General features: G+C 46.5%; 1 protein-coding gene across 2 annotated transcripts in view; it reads right to left on the reverse strand.

Annotated features, from left to right (window-relative positions):
* The window catches only part of RNF220 (ring finger protein 220), a 359,333-nt gene extending 337,496 nt beyond the window's left edge, over positions 1–21,837 (reverse strand). The window contains exons 1-2 of one of the 2 annotated variants that reach the window (XM_006899007.1): positions 21,577–21,804; positions 14,444–15,185 (exon numbers count right to left, since the gene is read on the reverse strand). In XM_006899007.1, coding sequence (XP_006899069.1) covers positions 14,444–15,068 — 625 coding nt within the window. In that variant the 5' untranslated portion in view covers positions 15,069–15,185; positions 21,577–21,804. Of the gene's footprint in view, positions 1–14,443; positions 15,186–21,576 lie in introns of both variants that reach the window. The other variant, XM_006899006.1, reaches the window with a different exon arrangement.
* Positions 21,838–22,381: the final 544 nt, after the last annotated feature.

Genomic DNA, 22,381 nt, shown 5'->3' on the forward strand with positions numbered 1-22,381 from the left:
TGAAATTCATAAAAAACAAACAAATAAAAATACACTGATCTATTTAATGAATATTTAAAACAGTTTTTACATATAATCTTTCATTTATTATACTAACACTGGTAGAATGATCTTTTAAGGTATTAAAGCAGAGGTGCAACTGGAAAAAAAAAGAATGCCTCATTCTAAGATGGAGTTCTAAGAGACATGAGGTCAGGTCTTAAGCCTTGACAGGGAGAAAAGTCATTCTCATTTTATCCTGAGCAATACTGAGCAGCTCTAGACTCCTTTCTTCCACTCTCAGAGAATATATTTCATTCACAAAAGCAAGCTGTCACAATTATCCCACTGAATAAGTAACTCCTTGATTTTCAAGGAGCTCTCTCTGGTGGCACTAGCATTGAGGACTCTCCTTCATAGGGTCCCTATGAGCCGCCTACGACTGGACGGCACTTAACAACACTAATATCAACATAGAGAGATCAGCTGGCCCAGTGGGCAGAAGGCAATGCTACCAAGACAAAGGTGGGTGACTTTTAATCCGCTGCCCTCGGACCAGTCTTTCATTGTTTTTGTTCAGACATTCCTCTAGGTCGTAGAGCTCTGGTGTACAAGTTGCCGTACCGCCTTCACTTTTGGTTGCTGTGAGGCTGAACACCATGACACTGGTGTGTCAAAGCATTAATGGCTGGTTACCCAATGCGGATAGAGAGTGGGTGGAGCTCCCCGATTAAAACACGCTTGGAAGGAGGAGTGGCATCCACTTCTGTAATAGCTTGCCTTGGAAACCCTATGAACCTGGAGAGACAATGAAAGACACCCAAGCATCAAGGACTCTCCTTCATAGCGTCGCTATGAGTCGCCTGCGACTCTACGGCACTTAACAACAACAACAACAACAACAACAACAACAACAACTGGTGGCACTGTGGTTAAGGCATTAGGTTGCTAGCCAAAAAGAAAAAAGGTCCAGGGTTCGAATCCACTAGCTGCTTTAAGGGAAAAAGATGAGGCAGTTTGCGTCTATAAAGATTTATGACCTTGGAAACCCTATGGGGAAATTATGCTCTGTCCTAAAGGGTTACCATGAATTATAATCAACTCCATGGGAGTGGGTTTGGGAATTTTTATTTTGTTTTTCTAATTTTTATATGAACTTAAAGGTCACTTTCTCCAGAAAGCTATCCCTTACTCTTAGATAAGATTGTTTTTTATTATTATTATTATTATTTACTATTTATTTAAATATAATATACATATGTCAAGATACATAAGGTGCTACTTTGCTTTTACATATACGACAATAGACATATAAAACACCCAGTTCGGTGGTCTAGTGGGTAAAGACTTATCAAGCAAACCCAAAGGCAGGTAGTCCCGATATACACGCTGCTCTGCAGAAGAAGGATGGGCAATGTCTTTCTTTGCAATTTACGGTAATGAGAACCCATTAGAGGATCAGTTATGAGTTCATTCAGACTGGATGGCGTATTGTTGTTGTTGCCATTGAGTCCACTACTACTCATAGCAACCCTATGAACAATAGATCTGAGCCCTGCCCTCTCTTGTGTCATTCTCATAATTTCTTATATATTTAAGCTCACTGCTGCAGTCACTCTGTCAATTCATCTTGTTGAGAGTCTTATTCCCTTATGCTGATGTTATATCTTTCCTGCACAATGTCCTTTTCCACGAACTGGCCTTTTCTAAAAACATGCCCAAAGCATGGGAGACACACTTTCACCCTCCTTGCCTTCAAGGAGCAGCCTGGTTGCACTTTCTTAGATAAGATTGTTATTATTGAATAATGCTTGGCTCTACAATCAACACTCTTGGTACCGGTAGCCAGGAAATTAAAAGACGAATTACATAAGGAAAATCTGCTGTCAGAGACCGAGCCAAAGTACTGAAGAGCAACGATGCCAGTCTGGAGACTAAGATGTGCCTGATACAGGCCATGGTCTTTGCAATCACTTGCTATGCATCAGAAGGCTGGACAATGACTAGGATAATAGAAAGAGAATTGATGCCTTTGAGCTGTGGTGCTGGAGAAGAATATTGAATATACCATGGACTGCTAGAAGAACAAACAAGTTCATCCTGGAGAAGGTGAAGTCAGGCTGCTCCTTGGAGGCAAGGATTCTGAAGCTTAGTCTGACATATTTTAGACATGTTGCAAGGTGGGATCAGTCTTTGGAAAGGGACGTCATGCTTGGGAGGGTGGAGGGACAGCACAAGAGAAGGGTTGATTCAGTGACTGGGGTTATGGAGGTACGTGTATCAGAGACAGTAAGATTGGCACAGGATAGAGCAGGGTTTAGGGTTGTTGTACATAGGGGTCACTATGAGTCTCAGGCAACTTGATGGCACGTAACACAACAATAACTGTCAAGTCAGAACTGATCCATAGTTGACCCTACAGCAGGTTTTCAGAGGCAGTGAATCTCATGGGAGGAGACTGCTTATCTTTCTCCAAGAAGCAGCTCATAGAATTGAACCGAGTACATTTTCATTGGCAATGCAATTTTTTCAGGTGCTCTTACTCTAATCCCATGGTATTATCTACTTCCCCCAGTACAGCACTTCTCTATAAACACTTGCTTACTAAATTTTGAACTCCATTAAGGTAGAGATTATGATCTCTCTTGTTCGTCACTGTGTCCCCAGCACCTAGCATAATGCCTTGACATAATGTGGGTATTCAGCAAATAGTGGTTGAATGATCAAGTAAATTAATGTGTGCATTATAATCTCTAACAATGATGGCAACTGAACTGTGCCTCATACATTCTGTCTGAATTTTATTCTTAAAAAAAAAGCCATTATGGAGCTCTGGTGGCATAGTGATAAGAAGCTGCACTGCAATCCTGAAGGCACTTGGTTCAAATCCACCAGATACTCTGCTGGAGAAGGAGGGGCAATCTCCTCCTATACCAGTCAGATCTGATTCTAATGGTACACACACACACACACACACACACACACACACACACACACAAAATGCCACGGATAAACACCTAATATGAAATAAGACTACTTCTGCAGTGCCAGAATCTTAGAAGTAAAACTGATATTTACAAGATCATCTCAATACAAGCTCCAGGAAGCACTTCCCATTGTCAAAAAGGAATGCAATGTTACAAAGTCAACACAGCATCACCCAGAGCCTGTGAACCAGAATGATGACACGCCACAAGCTCTATCATAGATACACTTGATGGTATGGTCCCCAGATACAGTTTTTCTGTCTGTGTCTGACAGGAAGAGGGCACTGTGCACTTCAGCATCAGGTGCATTCTTTAACTACAGAGCAAACTTCAACAAAAGATACCACACCATGAGAAGAAGTAGGAAAAAGGATTTGCACCAAAACATCTATGTGGTTAGGAAAGGGTTAAGCTCACATGTCTGGGTTCTCTTTACTTGTAAATCAGCCTTGACTGCTGCTCAGTCTGAATGAAGCCCCACCAGGTTGGCTTGTCAGGAAGGAAGCCCTAGCGTCCAGACTTCTGTTGTTCTAAGGATTTTTTTTTTTTAATTTTACAGCTCAGGAAGGAAGCTGAAGCCTAGGTTCTAACTGCAGCCCTGCTGATTACGTCTCCTTGAATGTGTTACTGCCTCTACTTCTCTATCTGCCTCTTAGAGCACACACTTTCCTTTTCTGGAAACCCTTTAGCCATGATTTTGGCATTTGAGTCTAAATCCCCAGACTTTCCTCCCGTCTATAAAAACTGAAAATGAAGAACGTCCAGTACGTCCCCTCCTCCCTCTTATACAGGGAGCTCTGGTGGTATAGTGTAGTCTGTAAGGAGCTGTGCTAACAGTGGCTCAGTGGGAGAAAGATGTGCAGTCGCCTCCGCAGCAGTTTACATACAGCTTTGGAAAACTAACAGAGGGTCAGCAACAAATTGGATCTGATTCATTGGCAATGAGGAGGTTTTCTGGTTTGCTTTTCTTTCGTTGTTGTTTTTTTATTTTAATCTCTCATATACTTCTAGGAAGCTCTAAGTGGCTTATTGGTAAGGAGTTGCACTACCAACTTAAAGGCACACGGTTCAAATTCATCACCTGCTCCATGAGAGAAAGATAAACACTCTCCTCCCATGTAATTTACTGCCTCTGAAAATCCATTAGAGGGTCAGCTATGAGTTAGTTCCGACTCAACAGTACACAACAACAACATATAGTTCTGTATTTCTAAGTAGGAAGAACTGGAACTGTGGAGAAAAAAGTTTCTTGATGTTTTTCAGAGAAATTTTACCCTAAACTGTGAGCTGAACCCCTTTCCTTACATGATGCAAAAAAGAAATTAATGAGTTTTGAGGTATCAGACCATTGGTCACCAATAGCTATTACTGCTATATCCTTAGCAGTGAAACTTTTCAAATATGAGCACTATCTTTAAATATCAGAGCCAAATCCAAAGTCCTCAAGCAAAAGGTTCAGTCTCATCCCCACTCTCCCACCCCTCATCTTCCCCACAGACATGCAGAGACATTCCCTGTATTCCCAAGCCCCATAGGACTCTCCTTCTACAAAGAGAACAACACTGAGTTTATGTGTACATTCTGGGTAATGGACAGCCTGCTTTTACTCCTAGGAGAATGCACACAGACACTATGCAAGAGGCCTGTCCCTGTCCAACCCTGCCCACCACCCCCAGGCTAATCCCTCCCCAACAGCCCCTCCCAGCCCATCTCAGGCCTGCTGCTGTATTTCTCTCCTGACCTACAAGGCCCCGTCAAGCCCTGTTCTAAGCCTCCGCCAAGCAGGGACAATCCATCATGCTGGGGGACAGTGACACACACAGATGGCGGAAGGTTCACAGATTTGTCTCATATAAGCAAGAGGGTAAAAGTGTCTGTATAACTTAAAATCTAAGGAACATATGAGAAACTCTGGGTTTTTGAGTTCTATATTAGTCAAACACCATTACAGCAAATCTCATCATTCATATATATCTATATATCATACTACTAACAGATTCTAATACATAGTATTTCAGACAATAACTGATAAAAGAATATTCCAGAATAAGAAACGATCATGAGGTTTTAATTCTCTACCTTGGGCCATTGCCTTTGTAACTAACCTTCACCAGGTCCCTTCCTCACTCAGAGACTCGGTTTCTCTAACTGTGCTATTACTTTGTATCTGGAAAACACTATGGGAGAAAGAGGTCAGAGAGACATCAGGGCTAATGTTGATGAGTGGACAATAAAGGAGGGATGGCTGCTGGACATCACAGGGAAGGGCTTTTGAGCCTTTCTCTTTTCCTCTTTCTATATCACCATGATGCATGAATGTGTGTGAATGGGTCCCACATACAGGCTAGTTTTGAATGATTATGTGTTTGGCTATATCAAGGCTTTTAATAATAATAATTATACTAGCAGAATGTCCTCATACTAATCATTTCTTGAGCACTGGGAGAACTGATTGCACAGTGGTTAAAGCATTCACTGCTAACCAAAAGGTCAGTGCTTTGAACTTATCAGTCGCTCTGTGGGAGAAAGACATGGCAGTCACCATCCACCAAGATTTATAGCCTCAGAAAGCTCACGGGGCAGCAGTACTCTGTCCTACAGTCTCTGTGCATCAGAGTTGACTCAGTGACAGCGGGTTTAGTCTTGTTTGGGGTAATGAACACTGAATATGTGTTAAGATCTAGTCTAAGCACCACATATGTATTTATCTCATTCAGTCCCTCACAAAAATCTTTGAAGGTTTGGTAATTCCAATTTAACAGGGAAGATCTTACTCAGGTCAAGAAATTAAATAACTTGTTCAGAATTACAGAGCAAGTAAATGGTAACTCCAGACCTTAACTTGTAACTGCTATACTATATTCCCTCACACCTTTGATCTGAAAAAAAAAATCTTCAAGATGTGAATCAAAGGAGCAAAAATAGTTTTTATTCCTTTAACAGGTTGTTTATTATGCTAGGTCACTCTGGCTTGGTTTAAGTTAAATCCCAAAAAGCAAGGTCAAATGAGAGCAATGCAGGATTAGCTGGTACTTACATGGGAATCATACACCTGAAGATAAAGCAAAGATCTCTCCAGGGCTGGCCCCTGCCCCCTCCCTCCAGCTTTCTGACGGTCTCCGCTGCTTTAAGATGGATGCAAAGCCATAAGTCTCAGCCAGCAAATGAGTTTCTGTAGAAAAAGACAACTCGTCTGGGGAGTCACACTCTGGCTTACTGAGCTTGATTTCTCATGAGACTGACCAAAGAGGTTCCTTCTACACACGTGCAGTTCTGGACTTCGCTAAATCTCCCTATCTGTCTAACAGAATGCACTAGACACAGAACCACGTCTCCCCTGAAAAACACAGCTCTTGCTTCCTCATCTTCAGTCAGAAGACATTCCATTGAGAAAACTGACCGCCGTCAAATGTCTGAACTGCTAGATGGTTACTTATATCTACAAAACCCCACATCACTTATCTGCTCCCAGGGTTAACCAGGACCTGGGTGGGAACTTTCTAAAATACACACCAAAAGAAGATCCATATTTGAGGACTCCATGATTAGGGTTGTGACACTGTGGGGAAAGACATTTGGGAAGAAAACAATCTCAGGCTTCTAGAGAGCTAGGAGATGATCATATTGGTAAATATTTTTAAATCATAAAAGTTGGGAGTTTTCTTAGTACCCCGAACAATCCACAAAAAAAGGCTATATTAGAAGAGGCAATTTTACATAACTCTTTAAAAACTCCATTATCTACCTTTGTCATTACAAAACTTCAAGGAATAAAGATATTCTTTCCTTTAACCTCTATTGTTGGTATAACAAAATCTTACACTGCTCAGCGCAAAGCTGAAGAGCAACAAACAAATGAGGAATTGAGGTAAAAACTTGATTATAATCCCCACCATCAATGTATGCAATACTTAAGCAACATTTGGTGTTGGCAACAACACAGAAAGAAAAAAAAAAGATTAACGATAAAGCGGAAGGGTGTGTTTTTCCTCACTGCCATCAAGTCAGTTCTAACTCACAGTGAGTTTCCACCAGGTTTCTGAGACTGTAAACTGCAACGGAGTAGAACTCTCGTCTTAAAAATGGAGCTCATGATCATTCCAAAGGATGTCTTGGGAAAGGTGTAGCCAAAGTGCTCCTTGGAGGCAAGGATGGCAAAGCTTCATTTCTCACATTTTGGACATGTGAGACATTTTGGACATCTTCATTTCTCACATGATGCTAGGAGACGCTATTCCTTGGAGAGGGTTATCATGCCTGGAAAGGTAGAGGGTCAACGAAAGAGAGGAAAACTCCCCCAATGAGATGAATTGACATGGTGATTGCAACAATGTGCTCCAGTGTATCAAAGATGGTGAGGATGACACCGGATAGGACAGGATTCAAATCTGTCACTATGAGTCATATTCAACTTGACGGCACCAAACAACAGCAAGCTCCTGGAGGATTCAAACTACCAGAGATGAGAAGCCTTTAGGTTTGCAGTACGGACTATGCCTCCAGCAGGTCTATTGGCAGGAGGGGACTGGATTTCTTTAGTATCTACCATATTTAATGATTCCACAGTCTGTCATCTCTCCAGGTCCAATCAACCCCACAGTCTCAGTCCAGGATTTTTCTTTGAAAAGGCATGAATATTATTGGTTACCATCAAGTCAATTCCGACGCATAGTCATGCTATAGAACAGAGCTACTACAGAGGATTTCCAAGGCTGTAATCTTTCCTAAAGAGCTCTGGTAGAGAGGTCCATAGCATTTTTGAGCTGTTAACCAAGGCCCCATGTCTTAAGGGTTTGAGTCCTGCAGCAGTTCCACTGGAGTCCCCTTTTGTTAAGATCAATGGCCTAGAAAAACCATGGAAAACTCACTATGAGTCAGACCAGATGGTGGTGAGTTAATCTTTACTAAGGCAGCAGACTGCCACATCTTTCTTTAACAGAGTAGCTGGTGGAGTTTGAACCTCTGTCCTGTCTATGAGCAGGTGAGTATGTAACCACTATGTCACAAAGGTTCCTTAAGAGAGAAGCTACATAAGTTAAAGTTTGTTCTATGCAGAAAATTCTTCTTGCCATAGAAAAAAGAGGTACTTACAAATTCTCACCCTGTTATACACACTCTGAGGTTACACAGGATAAAAACACACTGCACAATCACAAAAACCACAAATAAAATGGCGTTTTAAAAAAATATTTTAAGGTGTTTTAAGTGCCACGCAGCAATCAATAAATTACCCTTACGTTCTGCAGTTCACTTCTCTGTAAGAGGGACAAAATGGCCTGGGAAATGTTCTTAACTAAGAGAAGAGAAATGTTCATGTTCAAAAGTTGTCCTTTTTGGTGTTAAAACCATGTGGATTTTAAAATAAAGTGCATCATAACTCCAAATCTCAAACATTTACAGAGAGAACATTTCAAGGTGTTCTCGAACATTTAATGACCAGACGGATGTGGTTAATGAGAATGAAAAAAATAAAAACTATTAGAAAATATAATTCTATTAAATGTATTGTTACTCCAAATCCCAAGCACTTACAAAGAATACATTTCAACGTGGGCAGCTATTTATTAACCAGATGGATGTCGTTAATAAGGGTTAAAAAGAAGAAAAAGCAATATAAAAATATAATTCTATTTTCAGTTTCCTCTTCCCTGCGTAATGAGGAAAGGGGGTGGGGAGGGAGGGTAACTTTTTTGTTATTTGGACACAATGTGTATGTTTTTCTTTTCAAACAAAAAAGGACCACCAAATAACCAACCTGGGGCCGCTGACCGGAAGGCAGCCCCGAAAACTTCCCGTGGGAAGAGTTCCAGAAATTGCTCAGACTCCCAACGAGCCCCGCTGTGCAGGCTCAGGCCATCAGAGGCCACCGCGACTAACTCGCCTCTCCTGAGCACCAGCAAGCCTGTGGATGCATGAACCTCTGGACCTGGGGAGTACAGCCCAGGACATTCCATAGATTAGAAGAGAAAAATGGGAAAGGTGTTTTGTGTTCCAAGGCCTCGAGTACCAAGGAAAAACTATCCAGATGGGTCCCCGTCCATCCTTCCCCATGAGCACGTCTGGGCTCCCCCTACTCCTTCCCTCTCCCCACCAACTCATGCCAGCGTGGTGACCCCCGAGCCCCCGCCCAAGCATCTGCACCTCCGCCCCCCATCTCCCCAGCTCCACGTGTTTGCGCCCCATCACTCTGACTCCCCCGGCCCCTTGCTCCTGGCCCCCCACTCTCTTCTTCCTAGGGCCCAGCTTGGGGACAAGGCACGGCGGCACAGGGCAGTGGTGGGGTGCAGGTGAGAGGGGCGAGCCTGGAGAGCGGGCACAGGGCTTCCGATCCTCAGGCTGCATCCAACTTCTCCCGCAGCCTCTGTGTCCGGCTGCGTGATGCTCAGGTCACCTAACATTTCTAAAACCACTTGGAAGCCATCCCCGTGGCAGAGACTGGAGGGAGAGGTGCTCTTTCCCAAGTGAGAAAACGGCGCCCACTCTGCGGACCACCATCCTCCGGCCGCTCCGCGCCCCCTCCCCCAAACGATCAATTACCAGCCACCCTTCTGCCCGGAGCGGCGAGGGGCTGGCTGGCGGCCGGGGGGAAGCGGCGGCCCGGATCACTTCTGCATGACAATTGATGGGAGGGAGGGCGCGAGGCGAGGCGAGGAGGGAGGACGGCTGCAGTGTCCGTTTTCTCACCATGGTGATTAGGCATTCCGGCCGTGCGAGGAGGCAGCCGGCGACCGGAGCGGCGTCGCGCGCAGCGAGAGCGGGAAGGGCGCGGGCGCGAGCGCAGCCCCGCAGCCCCGTCGCCGGCCAGCCGCGCGCTGAGCCAAGCCAAGCCGGGCCAGATGGCTCTGCAGCCATCAGGGACCGCTCCCGTCCAGCCCGGCCCCACTTTAGCTGTGCAAACATTTCTTTATCCGAACAAGACAATTAAACCCAGCAGCATGAAAAGGAGTCTCTCTGACTGCGTTGGGAGTGAACAACCAGAAACAACCACACACATCACAGGAGTTCTTGCCCCTGTGATGAGAGGGGGAGGAGGGCAGGGGCGTCAGGAGAACCTGGGGAGCAGCTGAGAAATCAGAGGATCAGGGCAGGTCTGCACAGGCAGTAGGGGGGGCCAGCTAACTCATTTTGGTCAGCGATTTTGCTGATCCTGTTCACAGCGCTCTTCTGCTCCAGCTAGAATCCAGAGGTTGATGCTGTGACATGGGGACTGCCCCACATGTTCTCCCTCAGCGGTGTAATTCTCCCGAAAGTCAGCGCTCACTCCAGTCCCACAGCCCCAGGGAAGGACCCTCCACAGCCACTCCCACAATGACTGCTGCCTTGTCAGTCTCAGTCTGCCCAGAGCCTATGGAGGTCCAGTGAGCTGATTCTTAGGACACAGGGTCTGTGGTGACATATGCCTTTATAAAGACACATCTCAGAGTACTAAACACTATCTCCTAGTCAGGGCATTTGGGACCTTAGAAAGACTTTTCAAATACATCAAATATAAAAGCAAGGTGTAATAACCAGGAGCTACGTCTCTCTGGGAATCTGCCTGAACAGCAAGCAAAAAACCCCCCTCAGGTCAGTGGCTGGTGCCATCCCTGAGGTGAGCAAGAAGGCAGGCTCTACCCACACAGTTCTGTCCCTCCCAGCCCTCCTGTGAGCACACATACTAGCCAACTCCAATTTGGGCTGAGTGGATAGATTGGTAGGGAGGCCAAGGACTGTGTCACCCACACAGGAATCTGGGCATGGGGGTGGCCTAAAAGGAAACTATCAGGAAACACACACAATAGGCTCAGAGAGCTAAGGGGGCAATAAATATATAGATGCTAAGACAAGGCAGCAGACAATACTTATCTTCCTTTTCATTGTAAAATTTCATTAATGAGGAAATGTTTATTTTAAAAGCCCTGGGAAACATATCCATAGACACTTTGTATGGAAGACACACGCGGACTATTCGTAATTGGTCCATAAATTTTAACATCATTTCCCTGGACAAGGAGTCTTGGAGAATGGTTCAGGGGATGACAATAAACAGGAGTTACCTCAGTCCCCTTCCTGGGGGAATTATGCATCCTCTATGAACATCTTCTCACAAAACACTCCTTCCATTTTCCTGGGTAAATAAGTCAGTTCTGTAGAGCAAAGTCTTCTTTTTTATCATAAAACCCAACACCTACCTCAGGAATCACCAGTGATGCCAGATGGGAGAAGAAGCAAGTAAACTGGAATCATCCATTAGAAGAGATCATACTAAACCCAAATATATTGCTTTCATTTTTTTAAAAAAGAGGTCTTTTTAATCATAGTGAGGGAAATCCACAATCCTGTCAATTAGAAGCCAGATTTAAGGAAAGAACACTCATGCATTACACCATGTCTGCAGGCCTCTCTTTCGAATGCTCACACATGTGGGTATATCTGCATATGGGCACAGTGTGTGCACAGGGGTGGCTGTGACAATAAAAACTGTGTCAGTGTTTCCATTGTAAAACTGATTTTTCAATGACCTAAAACTCAGCCATAAAATTTCTACTTTTAAGTGGCGGACACACACATATACATACCAAAAGTGAAATACTTATTTAGGATTTTTACACTTATGGTATTTAACAGAAACATTTTTTTGGGGGGGCGGTACCTATCATTTATATATATATATATATAAACAAGAACTGAAGAAACAGATCAACTACATCAGAAATTAACTCTATAGACTGAAAAACAAATCTAAATGGTTAATTTTGGCATTCAAGGCAAAAGCATCCTATTACTTTGCTTTTTGAACTCTTTCTAGTCTCTCTGCACCCCTCCTTTTCCCCCTCACTGCCCCATCTGCCCCTCAACTCTCCCTTTGGAAGCAGTCTTGAATACTGTCACTCGATTATCTGAGAAATATTACTTATTTCAAAACGGTTCTGTAGCGAGGATCTGAAAGGCATCTAGTGGGAATAATCAGGCCTTCTAACGGCCCTTAAATATGTATTTACATAAAACAGACTATAAATATTCCGACACACGTCGGCATATGACAGGAGCCAAGAAAGCTGCCGCAGACTTTTGTCACAGGGCCCTCCCACCCTTCTCTACAGAAAAAAAAGGTTTCCAAAAACTCCAAATCAAAAGCACAAATCCTACCTAGGACAACCCTGAAGAGAAGGCCTCTAAATGGCCTAAGGAGAGAAAGGAGAAAGGAACACAAATCCAGGGTTACCACTGGATATCTCCACTTTGCACCTTTGTTTCTTGTCAAACATCAGTGATGAACACAACTGCAGATAATAACATGCATGTGCGAACATCAATGCTTACAGATGTTTCTATAGGTTTCATGGTTGTGTAAGGGGGGGGGAAGAACACAAAAAAATACAAAAGGAAGAATATTTCAAACAAATAAGAGGGGGAAAAGGGCTCCAATGTAGATAAAACTACAATTTGCAATAAAGAAGTTTCCCCACCCTTCTGATCAGGATCTCATTAATTTCAAGGTCAGAATTCCATTTCACTTTGGGAGACAGACTCATTTAATTTTTCTCCACCCAGGCGTATTCCTGTGTGAGGGATCCATCTCCATGGGGGATGGCACCACCACACAATGCAAACCAGGCAAACAGAAGAGTTATGGCTTTGACACTCAGAGGGAATAGATATCCACATCTATGAGTTCTGACTTGACTAACAAGCTTCCTCCTGCTCTGGAGTCTGGCACAGGTAAAAAGGTAGAAAATGGCAACAAACTGGATTTGCCAGGTGGGAAGAAAGGAATCTTGCTTGATTTCTGGATGGTATTTCATGGCACAAGAGTTTAGACAGAATTTCATTTTCAGTTTATATTTGCAAGGAAAAAAACCCAGCCTGGGGGAGGGCACAGAACCTGTCATACCCTAACCCAGGGCAGTTTTTAACCAGAGGTCAGATTACAGTTAGCCTTGATTACTTGCACATCAGTGGGCAAATGAAGAGTAAAATAAAATAAAACAGATCAACGCAAGGTCACTACACGTGCAGGAGGATTCTCCAAGAGGCAGGCTCATAACACACACAAGTGGGCTGTGCAGAGAGTGAAAAGGTAAGAGAGGAGCGAAAGCAAAAGCGAGCAAGCAACACCAGCCGTCAGATAGCAGCCTTCTCCCTGAAGTGGGGAGGTCTCTGGCTTACAGACGGTGACATAAAAGACACACTCGCAACATATTTCAAAACCAAAGAGCGATGGATTTACAAGGCAGGTTGATTTTATGATGACTTTTATTGAAAAGGTACGCTGGGTTTAGGCAGATGCCTTTTAGCGCAGGAAAGTTAACACAGTGCCTAATTCAAGGAGACAGCCTGAGGAAGCAGTGCCGACAGGGGAGAGAGCTGCAATGTCTCTATTACTCTCCTCGGCATCATAAAGAGAAAGGGGGAAAATGGTGCTCATGGTGGTGGTTATGGAGAGGACGGGAGCACAAAAATAAAGAAGAGGGGAAAGCAAACCTCAGACGTAGTTTTCTTAAGAAAATAAAAATGAAGCAAGTCTTAGAACAAAAGGTTGGTAGGAAAACACCTTCAGTTCATAAATTCTCACCAGGCTTGAAGAAAATGTTTCTGCCTACCCACAGCCCAAAAAGCTTCACAATTATTTTCTGATTATCTTAGAGGAAGAAATGCCTAGTGCAATAGTCTTGGTCTCTGCACATCCCTTATGAAGGCTTACTTGTTGTAACTATTAATAGATACACCAACACCCAACAAGGCCCTTGGAGAACACAAGAAAAGCTGTTCCATAAGCAGAGATTATTAATAGTTGTGAGCACCAAGTATGGAGCAGTCACAGATCAGCCATGGCTAGTCTTAAAAGTTAGCCCTGGGACAAACCTCTAGCAAACTTGTTCTCCCAAGAGAACTCTGAGCCTTGCAGTTGCAAGAAAAACACAGCTGTTTGAAATGCTTTATGATGATTGACGACACCTTTGTCCTTCTCTGAAAAACAGTCTGATGTGGACAAGGGTTGAGAGTCGTGGAAATAAAATCAAGTGGAGTCGGCCTGATGTGTTACAATGGAAAAGCTAAAAAAATAATGTCAAGATCAGAGAAACATAAAGAGAACTGCAAAGAGAAGAGGGATAAATAAGTTGCTTCATCACACCCACACTCAGTGCTCTAGGAACCCACACTCTCTACAAAACGACAGTCACTCAACATACAGGGCACCCTTTTTACTCCAAGGGTCCCCAGAGCATAAGCCAACCAAACCCGTGGAAAGAAAGGCAGCACTGAGGCTGACTTGCCTCTGGCTACCTTCCGAGAAACATGTCCTGCAAAAAATATCAATGCTCATTGACGAGAGAAAAAAAATAAATGTTAGCACGCTACAGCTGCTGAAAGGAAAGCAGTAGTTGGCCCTTCCTGTGGCTGGGAGCAAGAAAAATGCCATCAACCTGTTGAACGCTGCTCCCATAAGGCAGGGCTTACTGGGACCGGGGGAGGGCGTGCACCTCAGTACTTACATCTGTCATTTCGATCCTCTGGACTAGATGAGGCTTCCCGATCAGAAATGAGGCCAGAGACAGCAAAAATTTTCTTCCCTGTGTCGTCAACCTTAAGTGAACCGGGGGAGCTAGATGGCAGCTGTGTCCCAAAGTCATATTCCTTGCCATCTGCATCTGAGAAGCGCAAGTGGGGAGACTCTGTGTCATGGCAGTTCTTAAGTCGCTTGGCCGGCGTGAAGGCTGACTGATAGCTCTCCCGGTCCTCAGTGGAAGCAAAGGGACGGAAAGCCCCCACGCCACTATGATTCAGCATACTAATTGGGGTGCAATCTAGGTTTGGGGGAGCAAACTGAGGGTGGAGGTGTAGTAAAGAAGGGGGGAAATCACGGTTGGCAAAAGTGCCTGGCACCCCACCTTGCCGGTGGTACATAGAGGCAAAGGTGTAGGAGCCGTTGGTGAATGGGATGTGCACGTCCTTGTCTACTGAGACAGGTACACCAAAGGGCCGTGGCTGCTGACAAGGGATGGAAGCATCGCGGCTAGCCTCAGCCGTGGATGCCAGGACCATCAGTGCTGGGGATGCCAGAGGGTTGGGAAGGTAGGATGAATTCTCCATCTTGAAGGCTGCCCGGTGTAAGTCCATCGGAGTTTCTTTCTGTGGCCGGAGTCAGACAAGAAACAGTCTTCCCTGGGAGGGAGGCCAAGCAGCACCTTGAATCAGGGCAGGGAATATCACTGGGGAATCATCCCCTTCTAAGACCTGCAGAGACAGTGAAAAGAAAAAAGAGGGGGGAGGACAGTCAGGGAGAGGAAAACAAGGGAAACCCCAAGTGATAGCAACACCATCCTTCTGGCTTACAGATGCGTGGGCAAGAGACACCACAGGCTTTAGGAGGCAGTGGGCAGCAGCAGCAAGCCATTTTCATTCAGAAAATCAATAGACAACTTACTGTGATGTACGCGTAGCTGACTTTGGTCCCTACACGTTCCGGGTGAAATGCGCCTGAGCCCAGCAAAGAAAAAAAATAATAAAACCTCCAAATACAATATTCCCTGAGCAAATGAGCTTTGGAAGGCCAAGACATTCAGTAGATTTGGTGGGGGGTAGTGGTGTCTATATTTTAAAGGGCTTCCACCTGGATATACCACTCATGCGTAGGCCTGTGGTTCAAACAGAGACCAAATTCTACCTATATAATCTCCACATACATATTCATTGTTTCTCCATCCTCACTAACAATGCCCTGATGCTGAAAAATCCCTAAATCAAGCACATCTAGATCACATACATATGTATATGGTAGATGGTACACGTTGAACATTGTATCACACACATTGGCTGATACCTGAGCATACATCTTCAGGTATTATCTACAACTGCTTTCAGAAAAAAACTGCTCTGTGAAACAACATTCTTTTGGTGCATATACCCTCTCTAATCACATGGGCTTTCTATGTCTCTTTTTGGAAAAGAAACAAAACCTTCATCAACAAAATGTTTTGCGTCTGCAACAATATTTTAAAACATAATGGGGGCCTCTGGCATATGCTCTCTAGAAGCGTCTGTCTTCCAGGGGCAGCAAAGAACGGATCGGTAATTTTAGTTACTAATGCACTCACTCTTAAACAGATTTGTAAACTGCCTTTGAATTTGCCATTAACATTTGGAACAAAATGTTAACAAAATTTCTGACTCATTTTGCTTTGCTCATGGGCTTAGAGCTGCTGTCCAATAAGCCCCGCTGGACAAAGTTGGAGAGATTTCTTTCAATTCTTCTTTTGAATTTAGGTTGCACATTTTTAAAGTCACCAATTCTGTTCAAAAAAAATATTTTAAGGGAGGGGATGGAGGGAAAGGGTTCTACATCAAAAGCCAGGATAGCATAAAATTAATAGTAAAACTTATTAGCTTCAAAAAATACACTTAATAGAAACTTAATGAAACTCAAAGTGCATCCAAAAATCGCCATCTGTTACAAACCATAAACTTCAAATTGAGTATCAAATCAGAAATAAAATGTATCCATATACCACTGCCACCACCCCAAAAAGCCCCCACCTACGTAATAGGGCATCTTTGGTATTCTCTTAAATAAAGAAACCTCAGCTAAACTGTAGATAATCCTCCTGGCTTTAATGCAGTGCAAAGAGAGTATTTCCTTCTTCCATCCTGTAGCAGACATGTCAATGACTATTATTAATTGGGGAGATGAGTGGACACCATCAGACTGCTTCCTCATTTGGCATCTTTCCTTATAGACATCATTGCTAAATTACCAGATTATGTATCTCACATTAACGGATTTTTCTCTCTTCCAAATTTTAAATAACTTTCCTGTCAAGTTATAGCAGTGCAGGGAATGATCTGCCAAGGACAGCCAGTTAGCCTGACAACTCTGGGAATCTTGTTCTTGGCTGTTTTCTAGTCAGATTAATGGTCATGCAACATGTGAGCTCGGCAAGTGGGTCTAGGTCTGTTCCAAGGGTTCTGAGCAGCACGTCACAAGAGAAATAATGACTTGTCCATCAACAAGCATTATCACAGGAGACAAGAAGAACAGAGCAAACACAACACACTGGGGTGGGGGGGGGTGTTCTCTGCCCCTCATAACCATCACCTAGAGAATTCTATTTCTATTTTTACTTCCTAGATCGCCTCATTATGTTAAATGGCTTTCATAAATTAGTAATCTGGCGACAGCACCGGACACTCCAGCAGAACACGGTGAATCACTCAAACCTAGTTATTTCATTTGAAAACTTCATTATACTGAAAATAAATCAACAGTATTTTTCCAGGCCACATCCTTTTCACGCCACTGTGTGGGCGTTGGTCCTGTAAGAGGTGCTTCGCTTTTCTTTCTTTCCTCCCCCCCTTCACATTAACAACATGTATAGATGAGGCTTCAGCAGACCACAGTCATTATGAAAATCTATAGTTAATACACTCCCAATGTCAAAATGTCATGGGTTTAAACACAGAACCCAAAATAAGAAAACTAACTGACCCTCTTAATTAAAAAAATATGGATTGTAAGATAATCAGCTTGATGGAGCATTGGGGTGACTGTAAAGAACTGGGCAAAGGGAAAGTAAGTAACTGTTACTTTTCTGCCTCTATGCTGATTTTTTTTAATTTAGCACTTCGTGCAAATCCAGATTAAAATAACTCCAGCTATTGATCCGAGCAGTGGAATTGACATTAATTTTAGTTCACTTCTCACTTTGCAAAGGGATCAATAGGAAGTAATAACAACTGACATCCTCGCTGAAAGGAGGAGAAAGAAGAGCTGAAGACAGAAATCGAAAAGCAACCAAATAAATCATCAGCTACTTTTCCACGGCATCAGACAAACTCCAAACAGATTGCAAAAAGTCTTTGTTGAATTAACTAAACAAGGAGGAGGGATCAATTCACAAAGCTAAATAAATTGTCTGGCAGGCAGTGAGGTTGGACGGAGGGGACCAACAAATATCGAGTTTTTAAAATTTCAAATCCTTGACTTGATGGGTTTGGTGGAGTTCTGCCTGTGTGGGAGGGAGTTTGTTTGTTAAATCTGCACATCCGACTTTGGTCCAAAGTGATTACCAAACGCCAGCTAACTGAATAATTAGTGAGATTACTAATTGCGTGGTTAAACATGCCAGAACTAAGACAAATGAAACGAAGAAGCCCGGCGTTTGGAACGTGAAAAATGTCTGGGGCTGGGCTGATTGTGCTGCGCTCGGGGCTCTCCAGTGCGATAGCAACTCAGGAAAAACCGAAAGCCTGAGAGTAAGTCCCAGGGAGTGGGCGCTTTCCCATTGCAGGCTGTGCCTCTTCGCATCCCGGCTCTGAGCTTCCTGACCTGCGCCTGGGATCAGCGTTGGAGGAAGCGGTGCTGCCGCAGCTGGGAGCCACAGCCACTTGCAAATGACCGTCACAAAGAAAGCTGCACCGCGCTCGTCCCCAAGCCGAGCGCAGGGCGCCCACCAAACTACCACGCGGCTGCCAATTAAAACGCACACGCCACACTCTTCTTCTTATTACAACAGGTGACATTTTTGTGATCTCCGATCCGTTTCCAAAAGTCAGGAAATGAAGAGAACAAATTAGACGCTATTTGTCCTTCGCATAAATAAACTTAAAAAAAAAATTAACAGCCAACTTAAAAAAGCGAGGAACAATGGGGAAATGGGGCCGGGGCAGTGGAGGGTGGTGAAGAACGAGGGAAGAGGGTTGTTTTTGTTTTTTGTTTTTCCTGTTTGTAAAAGTTCACAGACTTCTTTGCTTGAAGAGAATTACACACACACACACACACACACACACACACACACACACACACACACACACCCAAATGCCCTAGAGTTATCTGGAAACACCGCTCTAGCAGAAATGTTGCCACCTTATGCGTCACGGAGTAGAAGGCTAATACGCACCCGGCCTGAGGCCCGATTCCTGTGGCTCAGGGGGGACCGAATGTCTGTATCAGATCTGGACTCGAACGCAGCCTGGCTTGGCCAGGAGGTGCGAGGAAGGGACAACCTGGTGGTTCTAAGGGTGCGGGGCCGCAGCACTGCCAGCTCAGTGAGAAGGCGCAGAACTCACATTGGTAAGGGTGCCAGCCCGAGAAACCAGCTCTTTTAGGGAAAACGAGGGAAGGAACTGTGAAGGCGAGATCGACATAAATTTGGGGCCAAAGCAGAGCCTAGTCCTACCATTTCTTGGCCTGACCTCTCCTTCCAGGTCTTGGTAGCCTTTGCACAAAGAATACTTTAGTTCCAAAAAACCTCCGCAAGAAACAATTTGCATGTTAACTTTGGAAAACGAAAGCGCCAGCCCGGCAGAAGCAGACACGTGAGGGGACACGGTTCGCGGCCAGGCCTGCCATCTTCGCCCAAAGTCCAGGAACCTCGGAAGCCCTACAGCCCCGCCCCGCGGGTCACCAGATCCTGCCGCCGCGCGCCACCGCTCCAGCGGGCAGCCACCACGCTCCTCCGCTCCTGCTCTCTGGCCAACGCGCTGGCCCAGACCACCCGACCCTCCTGGTGCCCGGACTGCGGGCCTGAGACGTGGAGGGAGGGCTCTGCGGCCCGCGCCGTGGTCACGGGCCAGCCGCACCCCAAGCAGCTCGCGGAACAGGTGTGTGTGTCCTGCTCGCTCCGCGCCCCGACCCGGCCCGTCGGTGGCCAGCACTGCGCCACTCTGGGCTTGGCCTTCCCCCGCCTCGCCCCCCGAGCGCGGCGAGGGAACTCACACCACTCTTGCCTGGTTCCCGCCGGCCCGGAGGGCTCAGAAAAGAAGAAGCTCGGCCGCTTTTACTGGACACTTTTTCTGCCTTTCACCTCCACGCGTTTCCCCTTTGCGGGGAGAGCCCCCGAGACGGGCAGAGGAGGAGGCTGGCCAGACGCGGACGCAGCCTGCTCTGCTTACTCCTCGCGGTCCGGCTCGGCGCTTTCTCACTGCCCGCCCCCTTTCTCTTTATTTTTCTTTTCTCTCCCCCTTTGCCCCTCCAGCCGAGTCCACAGCGGAGCCGAAAGACGAGACGTGGCTGGTGGACATCGTGGGCAGAAAGCGCCTGAGCCTTTCCTTTCCGCAGCTCCAAGGGAGCGGAGGCCACACAGGCCGGAGACCTTGGACGGCCCGGCCCCTCAGGGCTGCGCCCGCGCCCCGAGCGCCCTGGGCCTGGTGCACCCACTGGTACGACGCACGCCCAGCTCAGGGCCTGGCCCTCGCCCTCGGTTAGTGCCGAGGTCAGGGCCCACAAAGCTGCGAGTTCTTAACGGGAAGAACAAGCCCTTCCCCTGCTTCCAGGGCAGCCGAGCCTTCGCAGGCTCGGGGATCCCGGCCGGGGTGGACCCGGGCCTCGAGCCCTTACTGGGGGCTCTCGTAGCAGGTAACGGGCGGGCATCCCTCGGGTGGCCTCACCGCCGTGGGCGGCCCCGTCCTAGGGGCCACACGGAAGCTCTCCTCCCCAAGTTTGCTCTGCCCTGGAAGAAAAGGCTGTCCCTTACAAAGCACAAAGGCGAAACGCCCAGGCAGAGCCCTGAAAAGCCTGGGGTGGACAGTGGGGGCGGCCAGGGGCTGCAGCGCACGGTGGCGGGGCCCGGCTCCCAGCTGGGGAGGTCGCCCGGCCCGCGCACACGAGCGCGGAGGCGGCGGCTGCGGGATTGCAGCGCTGGCGTCCTCGCGGAAAAGTTTAGTTCTCAAGTCGGAGGAAGAGAAATTGTTAGTTTTTAAAGGCAGGTCTAAGGTGAAAAAGAAAACGACAAAAAAAGGGCCATGCGCCATGGTCTACCCGCTAATGCTCCCACCGGGCTTTGCAGAAGCATTGGGAGAGGGAGTCCCGGACCCCGAAAATCCTGGGAGACCCCCCAAGGGCCGGGCCGTCCTAAGGCCAGGCCAGCGCAGCCGAGCGCAGGAGGGAGTTTACCGAGGGCACTCGGAGCCTGCCACCTCTACGCCAGCACCTGCCTCCTTCTGGCTGCCGCCGCGCCCCCACTGCACTCCCACCTCCCTCCACTCCCTATGTATCCGCCCCCGCTAGGAAAAAGTAAGCTCGACCACGGGGGTCCCAGAGCTCCCCAGTCTTCCCAGGGGTACCCCACAGGGCTGGTTATGTGCTATGTGTGGGCGGTTACGGACTTTTCCCATTCGGATTGCCCCTTCCCCTCCACGCCCGCCACTGCGGGCTCCCCACTGAGCACCAGGCGGCCTCGGCCCCGCCGGAAATCACCCCGGGATACACTGGGGAGCCCTGCGAGAAGGCGACCCAAACAAAGTGAGAATCGGGTTTATGAAAAGATGGAGAAAAGAAATACAGCTGCCTTCCTTTGCAGTCCCCTCACCCTCCTTACTATTCCAATTTCTGCGTCTGGTCCCTCCCCCTCGCACCCCCCCCCCCAAATAAAGCACATTAAGGAAAACTCAAGACGGAAAGTTTGAGCGAGGCAGCGCACAGAATGCGCAGAACACCGGTGCTGGGAGGTTCTGTGGCGAGGGTCTAAGGCGCGCCAGCCCAGGTCCTAGTCCCGCTAGGGGGGAGCCGCTGAGTCCCCAAGAAACCGACCCTTTGGAAAGTTAGCCAGGTTCCTGAGCAATCCTGGCTACCCTCTGCAGCCATCCCTCCTGTCTACACACTGGCATCCACACCCCTTTCTGATCGCCTTACTTGCCGTGTAAATTCCTGGGGAGAACGGTCGCACTTTTCAGGACACACAGGGAAGAAGGCGGGGAGTGCAGTGCATGAGAAGTCCCGGGTGCGCAGAGCCGGCGGCGGTAGCGGTGGTGGCGGCGGCGGCAGCAGCAATAGGCGGCTGGCCCGGGGTTTGTGTTCGCGAGCTGCCTGGGATTGCATGTACAGATCAAGAGACTCGGTTGGTGTGAGAGAAGGAGCAGTGCTGCCTCTCAGCGCTGGCTCTAATCAGTGAATGAGCCTCCACTCTCCCAGGGACTCGGAGAGACACACACACAGAGACACACTTGCGCGCGCGCGCGCGCACACACACACACACACACACACACACACGCACACATTCTCTCACACTCACACACATACAGGCACTCTGAGCACTGAATACATTAGGGCACTAAGGGACTCTGGGAAATGGAGTCCGCACCCAGGGCTATCCCAGAGAACAATCCTCCTGGCCTTTAGGAAAAGGCTCCAAAGTCTATGGTTTGCAAGACATTGTGGAAACCGAAGACTTTTCTTCACTTGTTTTCGCATCCCACCCTCTCCCACTCTAAAGATGGTTTGGTGTTCTAAATTTTTTTTTAAAATAAAAAGTGACCAAGAGTAAATGTATAAATCTAAGATTGGTACCCACAACTGCTACATGACTTCCAAGACACGGTACCTTACGACTCTGGATTTTTCTCAGAAAAAGCTTCCCTGCTCCTTTGCTCAATAATACTTCTCTGGATCTTTGCCTGTTGTAACAAAATAGCGAATAAATAGGACACATCTTTAATTT

This window comes from Elephantulus edwardii, unplaced genomic scaffold (assembly GCF_000299155.1).
Source record: "Elephantulus edwardii isolate Elephantulus edwardi_28Jun2011 unplaced genomic scaffold, EleEdw1.0 scaffold00243, whole genome shotgun sequence".
Taxonomy (NCBI): domain Eukaryota; kingdom Metazoa; phylum Chordata; class Mammalia; order Macroscelidea; family Macroscelididae; genus Elephantulus; species Elephantulus edwardii.